Source organism: Muscardinus avellanarius, assembly GCF_963383645.1.
Source record: "Muscardinus avellanarius genome assembly, chromosome: 10".
Taxonomy (NCBI): domain Eukaryota; kingdom Metazoa; phylum Chordata; class Mammalia; order Rodentia; family Gliridae; genus Muscardinus; species Muscardinus avellanarius.
The window spans coordinates 60,205,487-60,226,055 of record NC_137796.1 but is presented as its reverse complement, the minus strand read 5'-3'; the positions used below and the strand labels follow the sequence as shown (position 1 = coordinate 60,226,055).

The 20,569-nt window shown below is 48.7% G+C and overlaps 1 protein-coding gene across 1 annotated transcript in view; it reads left to right on the top strand.

The window, feature by feature from the left end:
* Positions 1-2,009: 2,009 nt before the first annotated feature.
* Positions 2,010-20,569, top strand: part of TMEM143 (transmembrane protein 143) — a gene marked incomplete at both ends in the record, with an annotated part of 30,497 nt that continues 11,937 nt past the window's right edge. The window contains 3 exons of the mRNA XM_080702630.1: positions 2,010-2,228; positions 5,947-6,051; positions 19,492-19,686. Coding sequence (XP_080558756.1) covers positions 2,010-2,228; positions 5,947-6,051; positions 19,492-19,686 — 519 coding nt within the window. The remainder of the gene's footprint in view (positions 2,229-5,946; positions 6,052-19,491; positions 19,687-20,569) is intronic.

Sequence of the window (20,569 nt, the reverse complement as noted above, 5' to 3'; positions counted from 1 at the left end):
CTAAATAAAAATATAAAAATAGGTCTGGGAGTGTAGCCCAGAGGTAGAAGGGCTTCCAGGAACCCCAGTACCACCAAAAAAAAAAAAAAAAAAAAAAAAGAATAAAAGCCGGGTGTGGTGGCTCACGCTTGTAATCCCAGCACTTGGGAGGCTGAGACAGGAGGATCGCACAGGTTCGAAGCCAGCCTCAGCTACTTAGCGAGACTCTCAGCAACTTAGTGAGACCCTGTTTCCAAATAAAGTATAAAATAAGTCTGGGAGTATAGCCTGGAGGTAGAAAAGCCCCTGGGTTCCACCCTCAGTGCCACAAAAAAAAAAAAAAAAAAAAAAGGGTTGGGGATGCAACTTGGAGGTAGAATGCCCCTGGGTTCAATGCCTGGTACTGAAAGGAAAAAAAAAAAAAAAAAAAGGAGGGGGGAGCACAGGGTTTAGGTTCCAGGAGCTGGGGACAGGAGTGAGGACATTTCTGGAGGTCCTGAGAATGAGATACAGGGTCACAAGGCTGCTGGGGGCCCCAGCAGAGGGCACACAAATGAAGCAGCTGCTTTAGGTCCCAGAAAACAGGAATTCAGGTTTAGGGGATTGTGGGCCAGGGGTCCCCAGGGTGGAATGCAGGATGAAGGGCTCCCAGGACAAGGGGCATGGAGACAGCTGGAGTATTTTGGGGCTATCTCCTATGACACAGAAACTTGAGGGTGCAGTCTGAGGATGGCCAGCTATGAGAGAACACAGGCAGAATCTTCTGGAAACCCGGGGGTGCTGCAGGGGAGGCAGAGCCCCTGGAAGGTCTGAATCAGAGGTATCCCATTCAGGTTTGGGGGTGACAGCACCCATAAGGGAGAACCCATGCACAGGTAGATTTTAGGATTTGGGTTATTTCCTCTTAAAATTCAGCGGCATCCTCATAAAAGAGCATTTCTTCGAGTTGGGGTCAGGACCTTAGATGTGTGGAGAACCTCAGAATTGAACTGTCTTCTCAGAATGGGCAGGCCATGCCCGCGGGACTAGGTTACCTTCTAAGAACTGGGGTCTTCCCTTCAAGGACATGGAATGGGAGTGCTGGAGCTTGGGGGTGACGCTGCTTGACAAAGGGCCACCCCTACTCTGGAGGCCCGAAAAGCATCACCTGAAGGAAGCCTCTTCCTTCCGCCCGCCCTTCCCTCCGGGTCTCAGGCGCCGCCTCAGCCTTCTTTTGGTTCCGCTTTTTCCCGCTTTTTCGCTCCTCCGCGCTGATTGGCTGCACCCAAGTCCCGCCCCCTTATCTCCCGCCTACTCAGGAGCTGACTCGAGCAGGGGTGTGGCTTCAGCGGACGTTGGGCGGCCCGCCGTTGGCGGGCTGCGCGCGCGGGAACCCCGCCCCGCCCCAGGCCTCGGAAGAGTCTCGCGCCGACCCCGCCCTTTCTCTTTGAAGTAGCCGACAAGGAGACAGTTCTTTGGCGCATGCGCTTCACCTAAACGAGGCTAAGATGGAGCGAGGCCAGCGAACTGCGCAGGCGCAGTTGGGACGGGGAAAAAACCCGAGCCTGAGACCAAGCTTTGCGCATGCGCCTTCTGCTTGCTGAAGCCGAAGCTCGGAGCTTACGGCGCCTTCTTGCACATGCGCAGGAGGCTCAATGACAGTCCTGCGTTGACTAAGGTGAGGGAAAGGCGGGGGATTGCATGGCCAGGGGAGGGCAGCCCTGCACCCCCTATGTAGCCTCTCAAGAGCATTCCCCAGTTTTCTAAGATCCACCTCGCCCTCTACGTCCCGCGGAAACCAACTGTACTGCTAAGGGGTCTCTAGGCCTGCACAACTCCCCAGGCCCTTGAGACCTCTGACCAAGTCTAGGACCCAGGCCAACTGTGCAGCGTGGGAGGGGTCGGGCAAGAGGGGAAGCGGGAGGTGGACGGGCTCTGGGTCCCACCTGGGGTCCAGGCGGCCCCTGGAGGGCGGGGCACGGAGGAGGAAGCGTGACATTTTGACCCCCGCTCATTTCCCTCTGTTTAGGCGCCGGGGAAAGGGTCTGGCCATGTTGCACGTGACCCGAGGGGTCTGGGGGTTCAGGGTTCGAGTATGGCCCCTGTTGCCCGCGCTCCTCGGGACCCCCCGGGCCCTGTCGTCCCTGGCGGACAAGATGGGGGTGTACCGCAAGATGTGGAACCCCACGGAGCCCCGCGACTGGGCCCAGCAGTACCGGGAGCGCTTCATTCCGTTCTCCAAGGAGCAGCTGCTCCGCCTCCTGATACAGGTACCGCCGGCCCCGGGTCCAAGGGCCAGGGAACATCGACTCCCGGCCTGCCTCGCGGCGGAGGACTGCCCCGGCGCCTCCTGGGAGTTGTAGTTCCGGGTCCCCCTTTCCCCCCCAAATGGGGGCCTGGGTGGATTGGAATGCAGATGCAGCATCAGTTCAGTCGCTTTCTGGTGCATGGTTTTTCCCTCAGTAAAATGGATATAATAAACCATCCTCATAGATACTATTTCTACTACCTAATAAAAATTATACTTACAAAAGACACAGATCATAATCATAATTATTATCAGCACATTATTTGAGCTTTTATTCAGTTACATTATGCCAGGAATTTGTCAGGTATTGAATCATCAGAACACCTGTAAGAGAGATACCACCCTCCTCCCATGTTTTTGTTTGTTTGTTTTTTGTGGTACTGGGGGTGGAACCCAGGGACTTTTCTACCTCCGGGCTATACTCCCTGACCTATTTTATACTTTATTTGGAAACAGGGCCTCACTAAGTTGCTGAGAGCCTCACTAAGTAGCTGAGGCTGGCTTTGAACCTGTGATCCTCCTGTCTCAGCCTCCCAAGTGCTGGGATTACAAGTATGTGCCACCGTGCCTGTCCCCCTCCTCCCATTTTACAGATGAAGTTCAGAAGCGTGCAGAAGGAAAGTCACTCACCTGATGCCACAAGTTGGTGGCCCAGATTTGAACTAAAGTGGTTTAACCTCAGAGATGGGTTTCGACTAGGGTGGGACATTTTCTTGACCTGAAAGTGAGTGTCCTTTTGCTTTTTTTTGGTGGTACTGGGGTTCCTGGAAGCCCTTCTACCTCCAGGCTACACTCCCAGACCTATTTTAAACTTTTTTTTTTGAAACAGGGTCTCAAGCCAGTATGGCTGGCTTCGAACCTGCGTGATCCTCCGGCTCCCAAGCGGGGGGGGGGGGGGGGATTACAAGCGTAGCCTTTTTTTGCTTTTTTAGCCCTTGTGTACCTTTTCACCCCAGTCCTAATCCAGCTCTAGAGCTTGAGCCCCAACCCCACCATTATGGTGGTTGTTATTATTATTATTATTAGGTACTGGGGTTTGAACCCTGGGTCATTCTACTTTTGAGCTACACCTCCAGCCCTATTTTATTTTTTATTTAATTTGTTTTATTTATTTATTTATTTGATTTATTTTACAGTACTAGGGATTGAACCCAGCTGCATTCTGTCTCCAAGCTATAGCTCCAGCCTTATTTTTATTCTTTATTTTGAAACAAGGTCTCACTAAGTTGCAGAGAGCCTTTGTTAAGTAGCTGAGACTGGCCATGAACCTGTGATCCTCCTGTCTCAGCTTCTCAAGTACTGGGATTACAAGTGTGTGTTACTATGCTGGCTTTTTTTTTTCTCTTTTTTTAAATTTATTTTTATTGGTGCATTGTAATCATACATCACATTGGAATACAAGACTTGAGAGGATATACAAGCACACATCATCCAGTTAACCCTCATCCAGTCCCCATCCCATTCCCTCCCCCTCCCTTGATCCCATGCTTGTTTGGTGATTAACTTTGATACATATGTTTATGTACCTTCTGCTTTTTAAAGAGGCTCCATCCTCCCCTATTCCATACCCTCTGATTGGTCACCTTATGCTTCACTATAGGGCCCTTTCTATAGCTCGACCACTTCCTGTTGCCCCTTTCCTCCTAGTTATTGCTGATTAGGGGAAGCATCTGGTTTTAATTTTCTGCAATATTTCTCTGTTATGCTGGCTTTTTTAAAATTTTGAAATAGGGTCTCAGTAAGTTGTAGAGGACTTCACTAAGTTGAGGCTGGCTGCCAACGTGTGATCCTCATATCTAGACTTTTAAGAACTAGGATTGCAGCTGGATGTGGTGGCGCATGCTTGTAATCCCAGCATTTGGGAGGCTGAGACAGGAGGATCCCAGTTGGTGGACAGCCTCAGTTACTTAGTGAGACCCTCCGCAACTTAGTGAGACCCTGTTTCAAAATAAATAATAAAAAACTGGGCAGGGGGATTACAAGCATAGCCTTTTTGCTTTTTTAGCCCTTGTGTACCTTTTCACCCCAGTCCTGGTCCAGCTCCAGAGCTTGAGCCCCAACCCCACCATTATGGTTGTTGTTGTTATTATTATTATTATTATTATTATTATTAATATTGGGTACTGGGGTTTGAACCCTGAGGCATTCTACTTCTGAGCTACACCTCCAGCCCTATAGTAGATAGTAGGTAGAATGTCCCTGGGTTTCATCCCCAGACCCGCAAACAAAACAAAACAAAACAAAAAAAACATGTGTCACCACACCCGGTTTATACCTGTCATTATTGAGGGTCATCATTCATTTAACATTGACGAAACATCTGCTGTGTACACTAAGTCCTGTGTGCTAGACTTTTTTGTTTTATTGCTTTTTTTTTTTTTTTTTTTTTTTGGTGCTGGGGATTGAACCCAGGGACATTCTACCTACTATCTCACCCTAGCCCTTTTGTTTATTTTGGTTCTGAGGATTGAACCCCGAGGGCATTCTCCTTCTGTGCTATACCCACTTGCACAGAAGACTTTCTGTTTTTTGAATTTTTTGAAACAGGGTCTTGCTAAATTACTGAGAGTCCTACTTAAGCTTTTTAAGAGCCTACGGATCCTCCTATCTCAGCCTCCCAAAGTTCTGGGATTACAGGTGTGCACCACTACACCCGGCCTGTGCTAGACTTTATATGCATACACGCAAGTATATACACAAATACATAAGTACACATGTATGTACACGAACACATAATCTCATCAAATTCTCCCTGTAACTCTCTGAGAAAGAAGATGTAATCCTTTGCTGCCTGTGAATAAACAGAGGCTCAGAGAAGTGGAGCCAGGGACCCAGAGTGGACCCATGACAAGGAAGTCGAGTATGCGTGCTCTGGAGTCGCAGAGGTCGCCTCACACAGGCACGGTGGCTCTCAGCGGATGACTTCCCTGAGCCTCAGTTTCCACCAACTCCCTTGGATCCGAAGGAGAATGGTACCACACCAGCGAATAGCAACCTGGCACACCATAAGCATGTGAATGTTGGCAAGTCTCAGAGTAGGAACTCGAGCCTCCAGCTCTTTCCACCATATTCGTTTGCCTCAGTTTCTTGGTCAGTAAAATTGGTTATCCCCCCCCAATCCCAAATAAAAAAGTTTTGAAAAGCCCAGTCAGAATTCTAATACTTGGGAGGCTGAGGCAGAAGAATCTGGAGTTTGAGGCCAGCTTTAACAATTCAGTGAATTCCTGTTTCAAAGTAAAAAATAAAATAGGGCTGGGGGCCGGGCATGGTGGTGCACGCTTGTCCTCCCAGCACTTGGGAGGCTGAGACAGGAGGATTGTGCGGGTTTGAAGCCAGCCTCAGCTACTTAGGCCCTTTATAATTCAGCGAGACCCTGTTTCAAAATAAAGAATTAAAAAAAAAAATAGCGTTGGGGGTGTAGCTTGGATGTAGAATGCCCCTGGGTTCCAACCCCAGTATGGGGGGGAAAAGGCTTGGGGATGTGGCTCATAGGTAGAATGCCCCTGGGTTTGGTTCAATCCCCAGTACCACAGGGGGAAAAAAAAGAAATATAGATATGGGTTTGTGTGTGTGCATGCACAACCAGAGTTCTAATTGTGCATATGGGCTCCCAGAGAAAGAATTTCTCCTATAGGGAAGAGGAAAGAGGCCTAAAGAGATTTTACTTCCCGAGGTGATAGGAATTCCACTCCAGCCCAGCAGAGAAGGCAGCTCTGGAAGAGTTCTCGGCCCACGTGAACTTCTGCACCCTGTTCCACTACCACAACATCCTGGCCCGGCTGCAGGTGAGGACGGCTCCTCCACCCCGCCACGCTTGCTTGCTCATGCCTTCATTCATAGTCTCTGACACCTGCTTGGAGCCTGGCTGTCCTCTACACCCTGGAGATTCAGCAGCAAATAGGACAGATGTAGCTATTCCCTCGCGGAGCCAACATTCCAGATGGGAGACAAAAATTCAAATGAGTATGAAAGAGCTGGGCGTGATGGCACACGCTTGTAATCTCAGCATTTGGGAAGCTGAGACAAGAGGATCGTGGTTCAAAGACAGCTTCAGCTATTTAGTGAGGCCCTTTGGAACTCAGCGAGACCCTGTTTCAAAATAAAAACTTTTTAAAAATGGGGCTGGGGGTGTCGCTCAGAGGTAGAATGCCCTTGGGTTCCATCCCAAGTACCGCAAACAAACAAACAAACAAACAAACAAACAGACAAACAAAAAAAACCAAATGAGTATGAAATATGATGCCCTGCTGGGTGTGGTGGTGCAGGCCTATAATCTCAGTACTTGGGTGGCTGAGACTGGAGGATCACAGCTTTGTGGCCAGCCTCAGCTACTTAGAGTGACTCTCAGCAACCTAGTGAGACCTTGTTTCAAAAAAACTAGAAAGGGCTGGGGTTGTAGCTCAGAGGTGGAATGCCTCTAGGTTCAATCCCTAGTACCACAGACACACAAAAAAGTGGGAAATAAGATGCCTAAAGCAATATCAGGATAAAGAAGGCCAGGATAGAGCCAGGCGTGGTGGTGCATGCTTGTAATCCCAGCATTTGGGAGGCTGAAACCAGAGGATCGTGGTTCTTGACAGCCTCAGCTACTTAGTGAGGCCCTTTGCAACTCAATGAGACCTTGTTTCATTGAGAAAAAAATAGGGCTGAGGGTGCAGCTCAGCTCAGAGGTAGGGTTGGGGTAGAGCTCAGAGAAAGAACACCCCTGAGTTCTATCTCCCCACTCCACCCAACAAAGGTTGGGGGCCTGTTTTATGTAATTTGACTTTTTTTTTTTTTTTTTTGGGGTGGTACTAGGGGTGGAACCCAGAGGCTTTTTACCTCTGGGCTATACTCCCAGACCTTTTTTTAAAATATTTTATTTGGAAACAGGGTCTTGCTAAGTTGCCGAAAGCCTCACTAAGTAGCTGAGGCTGGCTTTGAACCCATGCGATCCTCCTGTCTCATCCTTCCAAGCAGGGGGATTATAAGCGTGTGCTACCACGCCCGGCTGTAATTTGACTTTGATGGCACTGAGGATTGAGCTCAGGGATGCTCTAACCATTGAGCTAGATATACCTCAACCATGTTTTTTTATTTTTTTATTTTCTTGCAGTACTGGGGATTGAACCCAGGGACAGTCTACCTCCAAGCTATCACTTCCAGCCCTATTTTTATTCTTTATTTGGAAACAGGGTCTCACTAATTTCTGAGAGCCTCACTAAGTAGCTGAGGCTGGCTGCAAACCTGTGATCCTCCTGCCTCAGCCTCCCAAGCACTGGGATTACAGGTGTTTTCCACTCTTCCAGGCTTGCGGACCCATTTTATTTATTTATTTATTTATCTATTTATTTATTTTTTTGGGGGGGCCTGTTTTAGATAGCGTGGTTATTCAGGGAAAGGGCCCCTTAAGAAGTGACGGGTAGGCATGGACCTGAGATAGGACAGGGAAGGGGTCTGATGGAGGTCTAGGGAAGGGAGTACCGGGGAGAAAAAAGCAAATGCTAAACGTGAAGGCCGGGGAAGAGTGGCCTGGCATGCTGAGGAGGCCAGCGCAGCTGGTGGAGAGCTAAGGAGCAAGGGTGGAGTGCTGGGGGCAGAGGGGCTGGGGACGCAGCATCCTTGGCCCTGTGGGCCCTAGTGAGGAGTGTGCTTTCACCCTGATTGATCCGGGAGTCACAGGAGGGCTCTGAGCCCAGGAGGGAGAGCTGAGTGGAGTTAGGTGTTAACAGGATCCCTCTGGCTGCTGCGCAGGGAGGAGAGCTATTACAGTGTCTATTATATTTGTCCGGTGAGAGGTAATGGAAGCTCTGGCAAGAGTAATAGCAGTGGATGTGGTGGAAAGCAGCCGGACGCTGGTGATGATGGGGCACATCGGCCCTTGCTGTGGGGGTGGGTGACGAGGGACAGAGGTAGGCAGGGGTGCACCCAGCGGCTTGGCCCGGTCTCTGGGAGGAGTGGATGGGTGGATGGAGCTGCCCTTTGCTGAGATGCAGAGGACTGTGGTGGGTTGGGGGACATATCTGCGGGGAGAGGCCAGAGCTCTGTTTCGGACTTAGGAACTGGAGCTGCCTGTTGGACAGCCAGGTGGAAAAATAACTGGAATATGTGGATGTGGGCTGAGAACTCTCTGAAAGACTCAAGATGGTACTGAATGGGACTACCGAGGGAAGAGTGTTGTCTTAGAGTAGGCTGCTCTAACAAAAATATTATAGGTGTGTGTGGTACTGGGGATTGAACCTAGGAACTTTCTGCCTCTGAGTTACACCTCAAGCCCTATTTTTGAAGTTTTTATTTTTATTTTATTTTATTATTTTTTTGCAGTACTGGGAATGGAACCCACAGGCATTCTACCTCCGAGCTATACTTCCAGCCCTATTTTTTATTCTTAATTTTGAAACGGGTTCTCACTGAGTTGAACTAAGTGGCTGAGGCTGTCTGAGAACCATGATCCTCCTGTTTCAGCCTCCCAAATGCTGGGATTACAAGGGTATGCCACTGCACCAAGCTTGAATTTTTTTATTTTATTTATTTATTTACTTAGGTGGTACTGGGGTTCCTGGAAACCCTTCTACCTCTGGGCTACACTCCCAGACCTATTTTACATTTTTATTTGGAAACAGGGTTTCTTAAGCCAATGAGGCTGGCTTCGAACCTACGCAGTCCTCCTGTCTCCACCTCCCAAGTGTGAAGATTACAAGCGTGCGCCACCACGCCCAGTGAATTTTTTATTTTTGAAACAGGGTCTCACTAATTTTTAAAGGGTCTTGTTAAGTTGCTGAAGATGGCTGTGATACTCCTGTCTCAGCCTCCCAAATACTAGGATTACAGGCCTGTGCCACCATGCCTGACCTACTTTTTTTTCTCATTTTTATTTATTTATTTTGGGGACTGGGGTTGAATTCAGGAGCATTCTTCCTCTAAGCTACACCCTCAGCCCTATTTTATTTTTTAGTTTGAAACAGAGTCTTGCTAAATTGCCAAGGCTGGCCTTTTATTCTTTTTTAATTTTTTTTCTATTACTAAAGGTCAAACCGAGGGATGTTCTACCTTCAAACCATACCCCCATCCTTATTTTATTTTTGAAACAGAGTCTCACTAAGTTGCAGAGGGCCTCACTAAGTTGCTGAGGCTGGCAGTGAACCTGTGATCCTCCTGTTTTAGTCTCCTAAGTACTGGCATTACAGTCATGCATCACCACCTTGGCTGGCCTCGAACTTCTGATCCTCCTGTCTCAGCCTCCCAAGTACTAGGGTCACAGGCATGTGCCACTGAGCCTGGCAGAGGCAGGAGATTTTACTTTATTTATTTACACACACACACACACACACACACACACACACACACGCGCGCGCAACATGCATGGGATTGAGACCAGGGGCATTCTACCTCTGAGCTACAACCCCAGCCCTTTTTACTTTTTGTTTTGAGATGGGGTCTTGCTATGTTGCTGGGTTTTGCTACATTGCTGAGGCTATCCTCAAACTTCCAATATTCCTGTGTAGGTACTAGGGTATGAGTGTGTGCCACTGTGCCTGGCTTAGCAGGAAAATTTTTTTCTCTCTGTGTGTATGTGTGTGTGTGTGTGTGTGTGTGTAGTACTGAGGAATGAGAGTAAAATAGGGCCAGCTACATCCCTGGCCCTATTTTACTTGGAAACAGAGTCTCACTAAGTTGTAGAGGGTCTAAGTTGCTGAAGCTGGCTGCAAAATTGCAATCCTGTCTTAGCCTCCCAAGTACTGGGATTACAAGTGTACACCGCCACGCCTGGCTTGGCAAAATTTTTTTTTTTTTGGAATTTGGGATTGAACCCAGGGGCATTCTACCTTGGAGCTACACCTCCAGCCCTATTTTTTCTTTCTTTCTTTCTTTCTTTCCTTCTTTCTTTCCTTCTTTCTTTCTTTCTTTCTTTCTTTCTTTCTTTCTTTCTTTCTTTCTTTCTTTCTTTCTTTCTTTCTTATTTATTTATTTTTCTGCTATTGGGAATTGAACCCAGAGACATTTTACCTCTGAGCTACACTCCCAGCTCTATTTTTACTTGTTATTATTATTATTATTATTATTATTATTATTATTTTGTGTGTGTGTGTGTGTGTGTGTGTGTGTGTGTGTGTGGTGCTGGGGATTGAACCAGGAACATTCTACCTACAAGCAGCATCCTCAGCCCTACTTTTTACTCTTTATTTTGAAACAGTGTCTCTCTAAGTTGCAGAGGGCCTCACTAAGTAGCTGAGGCTGGCTGGGAACCTACGATCCTCCTGTCTCAGCCTCCCAAGTACTGGGATTACAAGGGTGTGCTGCCACACCTGGCTGTCAGGCGGTTTTGAACCCTGGGGACAGGGTAGAAATGGCAGAGGCAGCGAGGCCCCTGGTGGGGCTGTGGCCGACTGGCTGACTGGCTGAAGGACCTCTCTAGCATGCAGCCCCACTAGACACCAGCTTCCCTGCTCATTGGCTCAGGTGGTGACCTTGGCAAGTGACCTCCCTCTGAACTTTCTTTCCCTTATTCATTCATTCATGAAATTCACTCCATAAATATTTATTGAGTGCCTACTGTGTCCTCTGAATGGTTCCAGCCCCAGGCACAGCGGTGTGTCCACCTCATGGGGACTCTATTGTAAAGAGGAAGAGGGAGCTCTCACACTCAATAGTGCTGAGGACTAAGGGCAGGGTCATAACATAAAGCACAGGGCACATAGCTTACTCACTTCCGTGACAGGACAAATTTTCATAAATAAGGTGGCTGAAACCAACAGATATTTATTCTCAGTGTGGGAGGCCACAAGTCTGCAGTCCAGGTGTGAGGCGAGTTGGGTTTTCTGCTGGCTCCCAGGGAGGCAGCCTCGCCCCTCTTCAGGCCAATGACAGTGAGGCCCTGGCGCCCCTGGGCTCCTGGGCACCTCAGCTAGAGTTTGGACTCCTCGCACCAGCCCATCGCCAGCTTCACGTGCCCTTCATCTCTCTGAGCCCCTTTCTGTTCATCTATTTTGTGGTACTGGAGATTGAACCCATGAGTATTCTGCCTCTGAAACACACCCTAAGCCCTTTATATTATTATTATTATTATTATTATTATTATTATTATTATTATTATTATTATTATTTTGGTGGTACTGGGGTTCCTGGAAACCCTTCTACCTCCGGGCTACACTCCCAGACACCTATTTTTTATATTTTTATTTGGAAACAGGGTCTCTTAAGCCAGTGAGACTGGCTTCGAACCTGCAGGATCCTCCTATCTCCGTCTCCCAAGCCTGCGCCACTACGCCTAGCTTATCTTATGTTTTGAAACAGGGTCTCACTATAGTTTCGGAGGGCCTGGCTAAGTAGCTGAGGCTGCTCTTGAACCTGCGACCCTCTTGTCTCAGCCTCCCAGGCACTGGGATTGCAGGTGTATGCCATTTGCCAGGCTTCTTTTCTAAGGACACTCTCATTGGTTTTAGAACCCACTCCAATCCAGTATGAATTGATCTCAGTCTTTACCTTAATACTCTGCAAAGGCTCTATTTCCAAAACTCGGCAATATTCTGAGATTCTGATAGGAGGCAAACTTAAAAATCAAGTTAAGCTGTGCATAGTAGCACAGGCCTGTAATCTCAGTACTTGGGAGGCTGAGACAGGAGGATTGCAGGTTTGAGGACAGCCTCAGCAAGTAGTGAGACCCTAATCAACCTAGTGAGACCATGTTTCAAAATAAAAATAAAATAGGGCTGTGGGTGTAGCTCAGTGATAGAATGACCCTGGGTTCAATTCCCCCCCAAAAAAGTTAAGCTATGCAAGGTGGCACACACCTGTATTTCCAGTACAAGAGAGGCTGAGATGGGAGGAGTGCAGGTTTGAGGTCTGCCTCAGCAACTTAGTGAGACCCTGTTTAAAACGAAAAATAAAAAGGTTTGGGAGTGTAGATCAAAGGAAGAATGCCCTGGGCATCAGTCCCCAGCAACACACACACACACACGCACGCGTGCGCGAAAAACAAACCCAAAACAAATTAAAATTTGGTCACTTGAGGGGGCTTGACTTTTTAGGGGGGCTACTCTTCAACCCATTATACTCAGTTAAATTTGAATTTCAACCTAGTACAATGGTGTGAATCTAATTCCAGTGACTAGGAAGGCTGAGGCAGGAAGATTACATGATTTATTTATTTATTTATTTATTTATTTATTTATTTATTGCAGTACTGGGGATGGAATCCATGGGATTCTATCTCCGAGCTACAGCCCCGGCCCTATTTTTTATTCTTTATTTTGAAACAGGGTCTCACTGAGTTGCAAAGGGCCTCACTAAGTGGTAGCTGAGGCTGTCCTCAAACTGCAGTCCTCCTGTCTCAGCCTCCCAAATGCTGGGATTACAAGCGTGCGCCATCACACCTGGCTCCCAAGATTGCACGTTTTAGATCAGCCTGGCAAGATCCTGTTAGACAGTGAGATCCTGTCTCAAAAAATAAAAAGGGCAGGGGAATGTAGCTATACCTGTTAGGTTCAATCCCCAGTACCAAAAAAACAAAACAAAAGACTCCCCCCAAAAATAGAATTTTAGATGAACTATAAAAAACGTGTGTCTCATGCAATACAGCTCTCAAATACTGCCTAAGGCTGGGTGTGGTGGTGCACGCCTGTAAGCCTACTACTTGGGAGGCAGAGACAGGAGGATTGTAGGTTTGAGGTCAGCCTTAGCAAGCTAGTAAGACTCTCAGCAACTTTGCGAGACCTTATTTCAAAATCGAAAAGGGCTGGGGGGGTGTATCTCAGAGGTAGAATGTCCTTGGATTCAACCCTCAGTATCCCTCTCCCCCAATTCACAGGATATATTTCAACCAAAAATTCTATCAAACCCTTGATTGAAATCCATAGTTATCCTCCCCCCCAACTCCCAAATCTGGCAAACCTAGTTAAGAAAAATAGGTAAGGAGGGGATGTTTTGCAACTTTAGGTCAGGTAGACAGGGAGCCCCTCCAGGAGGAAGTGACATTTGAGTACAGAGCAGGAGGAGGCAGGAATGCCTACACGGTGTGTGGGAAGAACAGGAGGCCGGGGGCTCGAGCCCAGCCAGCTAAGGGGCAAGGGCTGGGGATGAGGGCAGACAAAGAGCCACGGCAGACACTGCCGGGCCTGCGCGAGCGACCCAGTGGAGTTGGCTTTGGCCGCGGGCGAGCACAGGGCACGCTCCAAGCAGAGCTGGGCCGTGTGCGGGCCGCGCCCTCTGGCGGCCGACGGGGGAACAGACGGGTGAGGACCAGCGCTCGCAGCTAGGGGCAGGGCTGCCATCGCCTGTAATCGCAGTGCTAGGGAGGTTGAAGCCGGAGGATTGCAGGTTTGAGACCAGTCCCAGCAATTTAGTGAGACCCTGTTTCTTTTTTATAATTTTTTGGGGGGATGGAACCCAGGGACATTCTACCTCTGAGCCACACCCCTAGCCCTATTTTTTTAATTCTTTATTTTGAAACAGAGTCTCACCGAGTTGTAAAGGGTCTCACCAAGTAGCTGAGGCTGTCTGTGAACCGTGATCTTCCTGTCTCAGCTTCCCAAATGCTAGGATTACAAGTGTGCGCCACCATGCCTGGCATCTCTGGCATCTCTCTCACTCTCGCTCTCTCTCTAGTTGTAACCTAGGGACATTCTACCTCTGAGCTATACTCCTTTATTTTGAAACAGGGTCTTAATTAAGTTGCAGAGAGTCCCACAAATTACTGAGGCTGGCCGCAAACCCGTTATCTTCCTTGGTCAGCCTTCCAAGTACTAGGATTACAAGTATGTGCCATCATGCTCAGCTGTGAGACCCTGTTTTAGAAAAAAAAATAATAAAGAGGGCTGGGGTTGTGGCTGGGAGGTTAGAATGGCTCTAGGTTCCTTCTCCAGTAAAAAACAAAACAAAGCAACAACAGCCAACAACCCAGGGAGAGTTCTGTGCAGATACAGAACAAAGCTGACGGTGTGTAGGAAGGGGGTGAGAAATTTGGGGATTCAGGATCTATTTGTGTGTGTGTGTGTGTGTGTGTTAGTTACCAGGGATTGAACCCAGAGGCATTTTACCTCCGAGCTACATCTCCAGCCTTTTTGTATTTTTTGTTTTGAAATAGGGTCTCACTAGGTTGCTGAGCACCTCACTAAGGTACTGAGACAGTCTTTGAACCTGTGACCCTCCTGTCTCAGTTTCCCAAGTCCTGGGATTCCCAGTGTGCACCACCACGCTCGGCTTCCCCGATCCATTTTGATGGGTGAATGTGTTGGAAATGTGTGAAAGCTAGGAGTTGGGGGTGACCTGTAAGCTCTGGCCCAAGCCCCTGGAAGGGTGGGGTCTGCATCTCCTGAGATGGGGAGTTGGTGGAAGGCGCATGTTTGGGGGGAGCAGGCCTTCGGGTGGGGGCAGTGAGAGCATGACCTGGGGAGCCTTTGGGAGACTGAACGGAGAGCCTCAGGGGAGTGATGTGGGCTCTGTGCTGTGTGGGCCCGAGACAGGAAGCTGGGAGTTCTCAGTAGACAGATGGCCTCTGGGGCTCCCCAAGGGATGGTTTCAGGGTAGCAAATGGCAGCAGTTTTTTCAGCAGATGTGTGAGGCCCAGTGCCAGGCGCTGGGGCTTCATTGAGGAGTAAAGTCGGGGCTGAGCTGCCCTCCCCAGTGGATGGGTGAGAGCAGTCCTGGCAGGGGGCCAGGAGCCACCGAGCCACCGGGAGGCTGCGGTACTGCCCGGTGCGGCCTTGCAGGAGTTCAGTGGGGGATCGGCATGATCCAGTGTGTGAGTCCAGGTCTGCTTCCTGGCTGCACGATCTTGAGCACGCACCCACTCAGCACCTCAGTTTGCATATTGGTAAGTGAGGATAATAATAGTAGTAGTTTCAGAGCATGGAGATGTGTCTGCAGTGTGTGGCAAACTGTGCCTGGCATGTTGCGAGCGTGACATCAAAATGTGCACAATTTTTACTTTTTTTCCCCCTTTTGTTTTGATACTGGGGATCAAACCCAGAGGTATTCTACATCTGAGCTATACCCCCAACACTTTTTATTTTTTACTTTGAAACAGAGTCTTGCTAAGTTGTTGAGGCTGGCCTTGAACCTGTGATTCTCCTGTCTCAAATTCCTAAGTATTGGGATTACAGGGGTGTGCCACTGCGCCTGGCTGATTTTCACTTATTATTGTTATTGTTTGCCAAGCTCTCCCTGGCAGCCGGGCAGAGAATGGGTTGGCAGCAGGGCTGGTGGGATTTGAGGACACCATTGAAGGGCTGTTGGCCTCGGGAAGATGGGAGGTGATGGCAGCTTGGACAGGGTGGGCTGGGAGGAGGCAGCATGGGGTGAAGTGCCAACCTGGTGTGAAGGTGGCTTGGCAGGACCTGTGGGTGAGGGAGGCACAGCAGCAGTGCGTGCGATGCCCAGGTCTCTGGCGGGAGCCATGGAGGATGCGCAGCCTGAGGAGGAGAGCCCAGCCCCGTGGCTCGTGGTGGGCACGGGCGGGCGGGACTTGGAGTGTTTTCTCCTCCAGGTCTGAAATGCTCTTATTCTCATTCTGTGCTTCAAGGCCAGAAGTAGAATTTATCAAGGTCACCTCTCGCCTCCAGGAATCTGGGCTGGAGGCCTTGTGGGACTTGCTCTGACAGCCAGGCTGAAGTGTCCAGGTGCTGGGCTGCACCCTTGACTCCTGTGCTCAGCCACCCGGCTGCCTCCTGGCGCGGGGACTTGCTTTGTGTGACCTTTCTGTGTCATTGTCTCCTTGCTCAGGGGCTTTTGAGATTCTGGGCTTTCCCACTGCCAAACCTTTACTCCTTTTTTTTTTTCTTTTTTTTTGTGGTCCTGGGGGATTGACTCTAGGCATATTCTACCTCCAAGCTACACACCTACAGCCCTATTTTATTTTTGAAACAGGGTCTTTCTAGGTTGCAGAGTCTCTCTAAGTTACTGAGACTGTCTTCAAACCTGCAATCCTCCCGTCCCAGCCTCCCGAGAACTGGGGTTATAGGCATGTACCCCCCTCCCAGCTACCAGCTCTGCTCAGGCAGCTTCCTACCCCTCCCCCCCACAGAGTTACCTCCCTTCTTTCCTTGCTGTATTCAGAATTACACTGGCCCAACCAGGTAGCTTCCTTTCCAGGGCTGCCCCAAGGGCTGGGATTTGGGGCTTGATTTGTAGAGGGGTGATTTCCTTCAGAGGCTTGTCCCACTGCCTAGGAAAAGTTGTCTGTCGTCCTGAGACTCTACTTCTCCTTCTCCATGACCTAGACAGGCAAGGCAACTGGAAATTCACTGTGTGTGTGTGTGTTTTACTGGGAATTGAACCCAGGGGCATTCTACCTCTGAGCGATACCCCCATCCCTATTTTATTTTTTAATAATTATTATTATTATTATTTTTGGTGGTACTGGGGATGGAACCCATGGGTTTCTCTACCTCCAGGCTATACTCCCAGATCTATTTTATACTTTATTTGGAAACAGGGTCTCACTAAGTTGCTGAGAGCCTCATTAAGTAGCTGAGGCTGGCTTCAAACCTGTGCGATCCTCATGTCTCAGCCTCCCAAGTGCTGGGATTACAAGCATATGCCACCACGCCCGGCTGTTATTTTTTAATTTTTAAAACAGGGTCTCACTAAGTTGCACAGGGCCTCACTAAATTGCTGAGGCTATCCTTGAACCTGCTATATTTCTATCTCAGCCTCTCAAGTACTGGGCATGTACCACTATGCCCAGTGAGACCCTGTTTGAAAATAAAAAGTACAAAGGCCGGGTATAGTGGCACATGCTTGTAATCCTGGTTTGTGGCCAGGCTCAGCTAGTGAGGCCCTCTACAACTTGTTCGGACCTATTTCAAAATAAAGAATAAAAAATAGGGCTGGGAGTATAGCTTAGAGGTGGAATGCCCCTGGGTTCAATCTCCAGTACCTAAAAAAAAAAAAAAAAAAAAAGAGTTCTGGAGTATAGTTTAGAAATAGAATGTCCCTGGGTTCAATTCCAGTAAGACACACACACACACACACACACACACACACACACACACACACACACACACACACGGTTAGGCCTGGGAATGTAAAAACATTTGTTTGAACCCAGGGGCATTTTATCTCCAAGCTACACCCCCAGCTCTAGTTTTTATTCTTTATTTTATTTTATTATATTTTCAGGTCTGGGGATGGAACCCAGGGGCATTTGACTTCCTAGCTATACCCCCTGCCCTGTTTTTTATTCTTTCTTTCTTTCTTTCTTTCTTTCTTTTTTTGTGGTACTGGGGATGGAACCCAGGGCATTCTACCTACGAGTGACACCCTCAGCCCTATTTTTTATTCTTTATTTTGAAACAGGGTCTCACTGAGTTGCAAAGGGCCTTACTAAGTAGCTGAGGCTGTCCGCGAACCGCAATCCTCTGGTCTCAGCCTCCCGAATGCTTATTCTTTATTTTGAAACAGGATCTAAGTTGTGGAGGTCCTCACAAGTAGCTGAGGCTGTCCCCGAACCGCAATCCTCCAGACTCTCAGCCTCCCAAATGCTGGGATTACAAGGCTGCGCCACCATGCCCAGCTTTATTCTTTATTTTATTTTTTTATATTTTATTTTCTTGGTGGTACTGGGGGCAGAACCCAGAGGCTTTCTACCTCCGGGCTATACTCCCAGACCTATTTTTTTAAATATTTTATTTTGAAACAGGATCTCACTAAGTTGCTGAGAGCCTCACTAAGTAGCTGAGGCTGGCTTTGAACCTGTGCAATCCTCCTGTCTCAGCCTCCCATGTGCGGGGATTACAAGCGTGCGCCACCACTCCCGGCTTTTATTCTTTATTTTGAAACAGGGTCTCACTGAGTTGCAAAGGGCCTAAGTAGCTGAAGCTGTTCTCAAACTGAGATCCTCCTGTCTCAGCCTCCCAAATGCTGGGATTACAAGCATGCGCCACCATGCCTGGCATGTGAAAACATTTCTAATACAGTGGGCTAGACAGTGTTCTAAGCTGGCAGAACAACCAAGAGTAGGGGTCCCGGGGAGTGCATGTCACTTTCACTCAGTGGATGAAACCCTGTTCTCCCTCCCACCCTAGCCTTAAGGGCAGCTGGGAAGTGTTGCCTGCAGCTGGGCAGTCCCATGCCACCTGCATCTCTGCAGCTGCAGGAGAAGAGGGAAGTGCACAGAATCCAATGTCAGGTCCAGTCCGTGAAGGAGAGGGCTGAGCTGGAGCTGTGACCTGGGCACAGTTGTGTGCACACAGATGGCATTTAACAACATACATATGGAACAAGCTGAAGAGACCCAGGCTCAAGCCCTGGACGTCCCTTTTGTTCAAAGGATGAAGACAAGCTAGACATGGGAGGCTGAGACAGGAGGATCCCAGGTTCACAGGTTCGCGGCCAGCCTCAGATACATAAATTCGGCCCTCCCAATTTGGTGAAATCATGTTTCAAAAATAAGAAATAAACTGGGCGTGGTGCTGCACACTTATAATCCTAGCATTTGGGAGGCTGAGACAGGAGGATTGCGCTTTGCGGACAGCCTCAGCTATTATTTAGTGAGGCCCTCTGCAACTCAGTGAGGCCCTATTTCAAAGTAAAGAATAAAAAAATGCCGGGTGTGGTGGCGCACGCTTGTAATCCCCGTGCTTGGGATGCGGAGACAGGAGGATTGGCGCAGGTTTGAAGCCAGCCTGCGCTGGCTTAAGAGACCCTGTTTCCAAATAAAAATATAAAAATTAGGTCTGGGAGTGTAGCCCAGAGGTAGAAGGGCTTCTAGGAACCCCAGCACCACAAAAGAAAAAAAAAAGAATAAAAAATAGAGCTGGGGGTGTAGCTCAGCAGTAGAATGTCCCTGGGTTCCATCTCCAGTACTGCCCCCCCCAAAAAAGAAAGAAATAAAAAGAAATAAAAAAAATAGGACTGGGGGGTGTAGCTTGGAGGTAGAATGCCCCTGCCCCTGGGTTCCTTTCCTAGTACCACCAAAAAAAAAAAAAAAAAAAAAAAAGTCATCATCATCCCTCAAGCTCTGGCCCAGCCCATTCTTTTTCTTTTCTTCTTCTTCTTTTTTTTTTTTTTGGTGGTACTGGGGTTCCTGGAAGCCCAGTACCTGGAAGTATACCTCCAGGCTACACTCCCAGACCTATTTTATATTTTTTTTATTTGGAAACAGGGTCTCTTAAGCCAGAGAGGCTGGCTTTGAACCAGCGCGATCCTCCTCCTCCTGTCTCCGCCTCCCAAGCACAGGGATTACAAGCGTGCGCCACCACGTCCGGCTGGCCCAGCCCATTCTTGCCTCCCTGCCTCTCTCTCCTCAGGCCTTGTATCATCCTATCAACCCCGACAGAGAGACCCTGGATCAGCCATCACTCACGGACCCTCAGCGTCTGTCCAACGAGCAGGAGGTGCTCCGGGCTCTGGAGCCCCTACTGGCCCAGGCCAACTTCTCCCCGCTGTCCGAGGATGCCCTGGCCTATGCGCTGGTGGTCCACCATCCTCAGGACGAGGTCCAGGTATGGTGTCCCAGGGGAGAAGCAAAGGCTCTGGGGCAGGTGTAGGCTCTGGGGTAGGGGTTCTGGGGGGTGTGGTCCTGAGTAGAGGGCACTAGCTGGTGTGGCACACTTGGCAAATTAGACTAAGGTCCCCTTGGTGCCATCTATTAAAGGAATACAGTCAGCATAAACAATTTACAGTATGCTAGGTATGGTGACACATGCCTGTAATCAGGAGACAGGAGGATCCCAGGTTCCAGACCAGCCTCAGCAATTCAGCGAGAACCCTGTTTCAAATAAAAAATAAAAAGGGTTGGGGTGTAGCTCAGAGGTAGAATGCCGCTGGGTACAATCCTCAGTACAAAAAGAGAGAAGAAAAAGAGGAAAGAAAAGTAGCATGAGATTTAGATCTTCTTAGGACTTGAAATTATTGCTACCTAGCTGGGCGTGGTGGTGCAAGCTTGTAATCCCAGTATTTGGAAGGCTGAGACTGGAGGATCATAGGTTTGTGGCCAGCCTCCGCTACCTAGTGAGGCACTCTGCTCAGTGAGACCCTGCTGCAAAACAAAGAATAAAAAAATAGGGCTGAGGGTGTCACTTGGAGGTAGAATGCCCCTGAGTTCAATCTGTTAAAAAAAGAAACTAGCCGGGCGTGATGGCGCACGCTTGTAATCCCCGCGCTTGGGAGGCTGAGACAGGAGGATCGCACGAGTTCAAAGCCAGCCTCAGCTACTTAGTGAGGCTCTCAGCAACTTAGTGAGACCCTGTTTCCAAATAAAATACAAAAAAGGTCTGGGAGTATAGCCCGGAGGTAGAAAGCCTCTGGATTCCACCCTCAGTACCACCTAAAAAAAAGAAGAAGAAAAAGAAAAAGAAAAAGAAACTATTGCCATCTGCCAGCAAA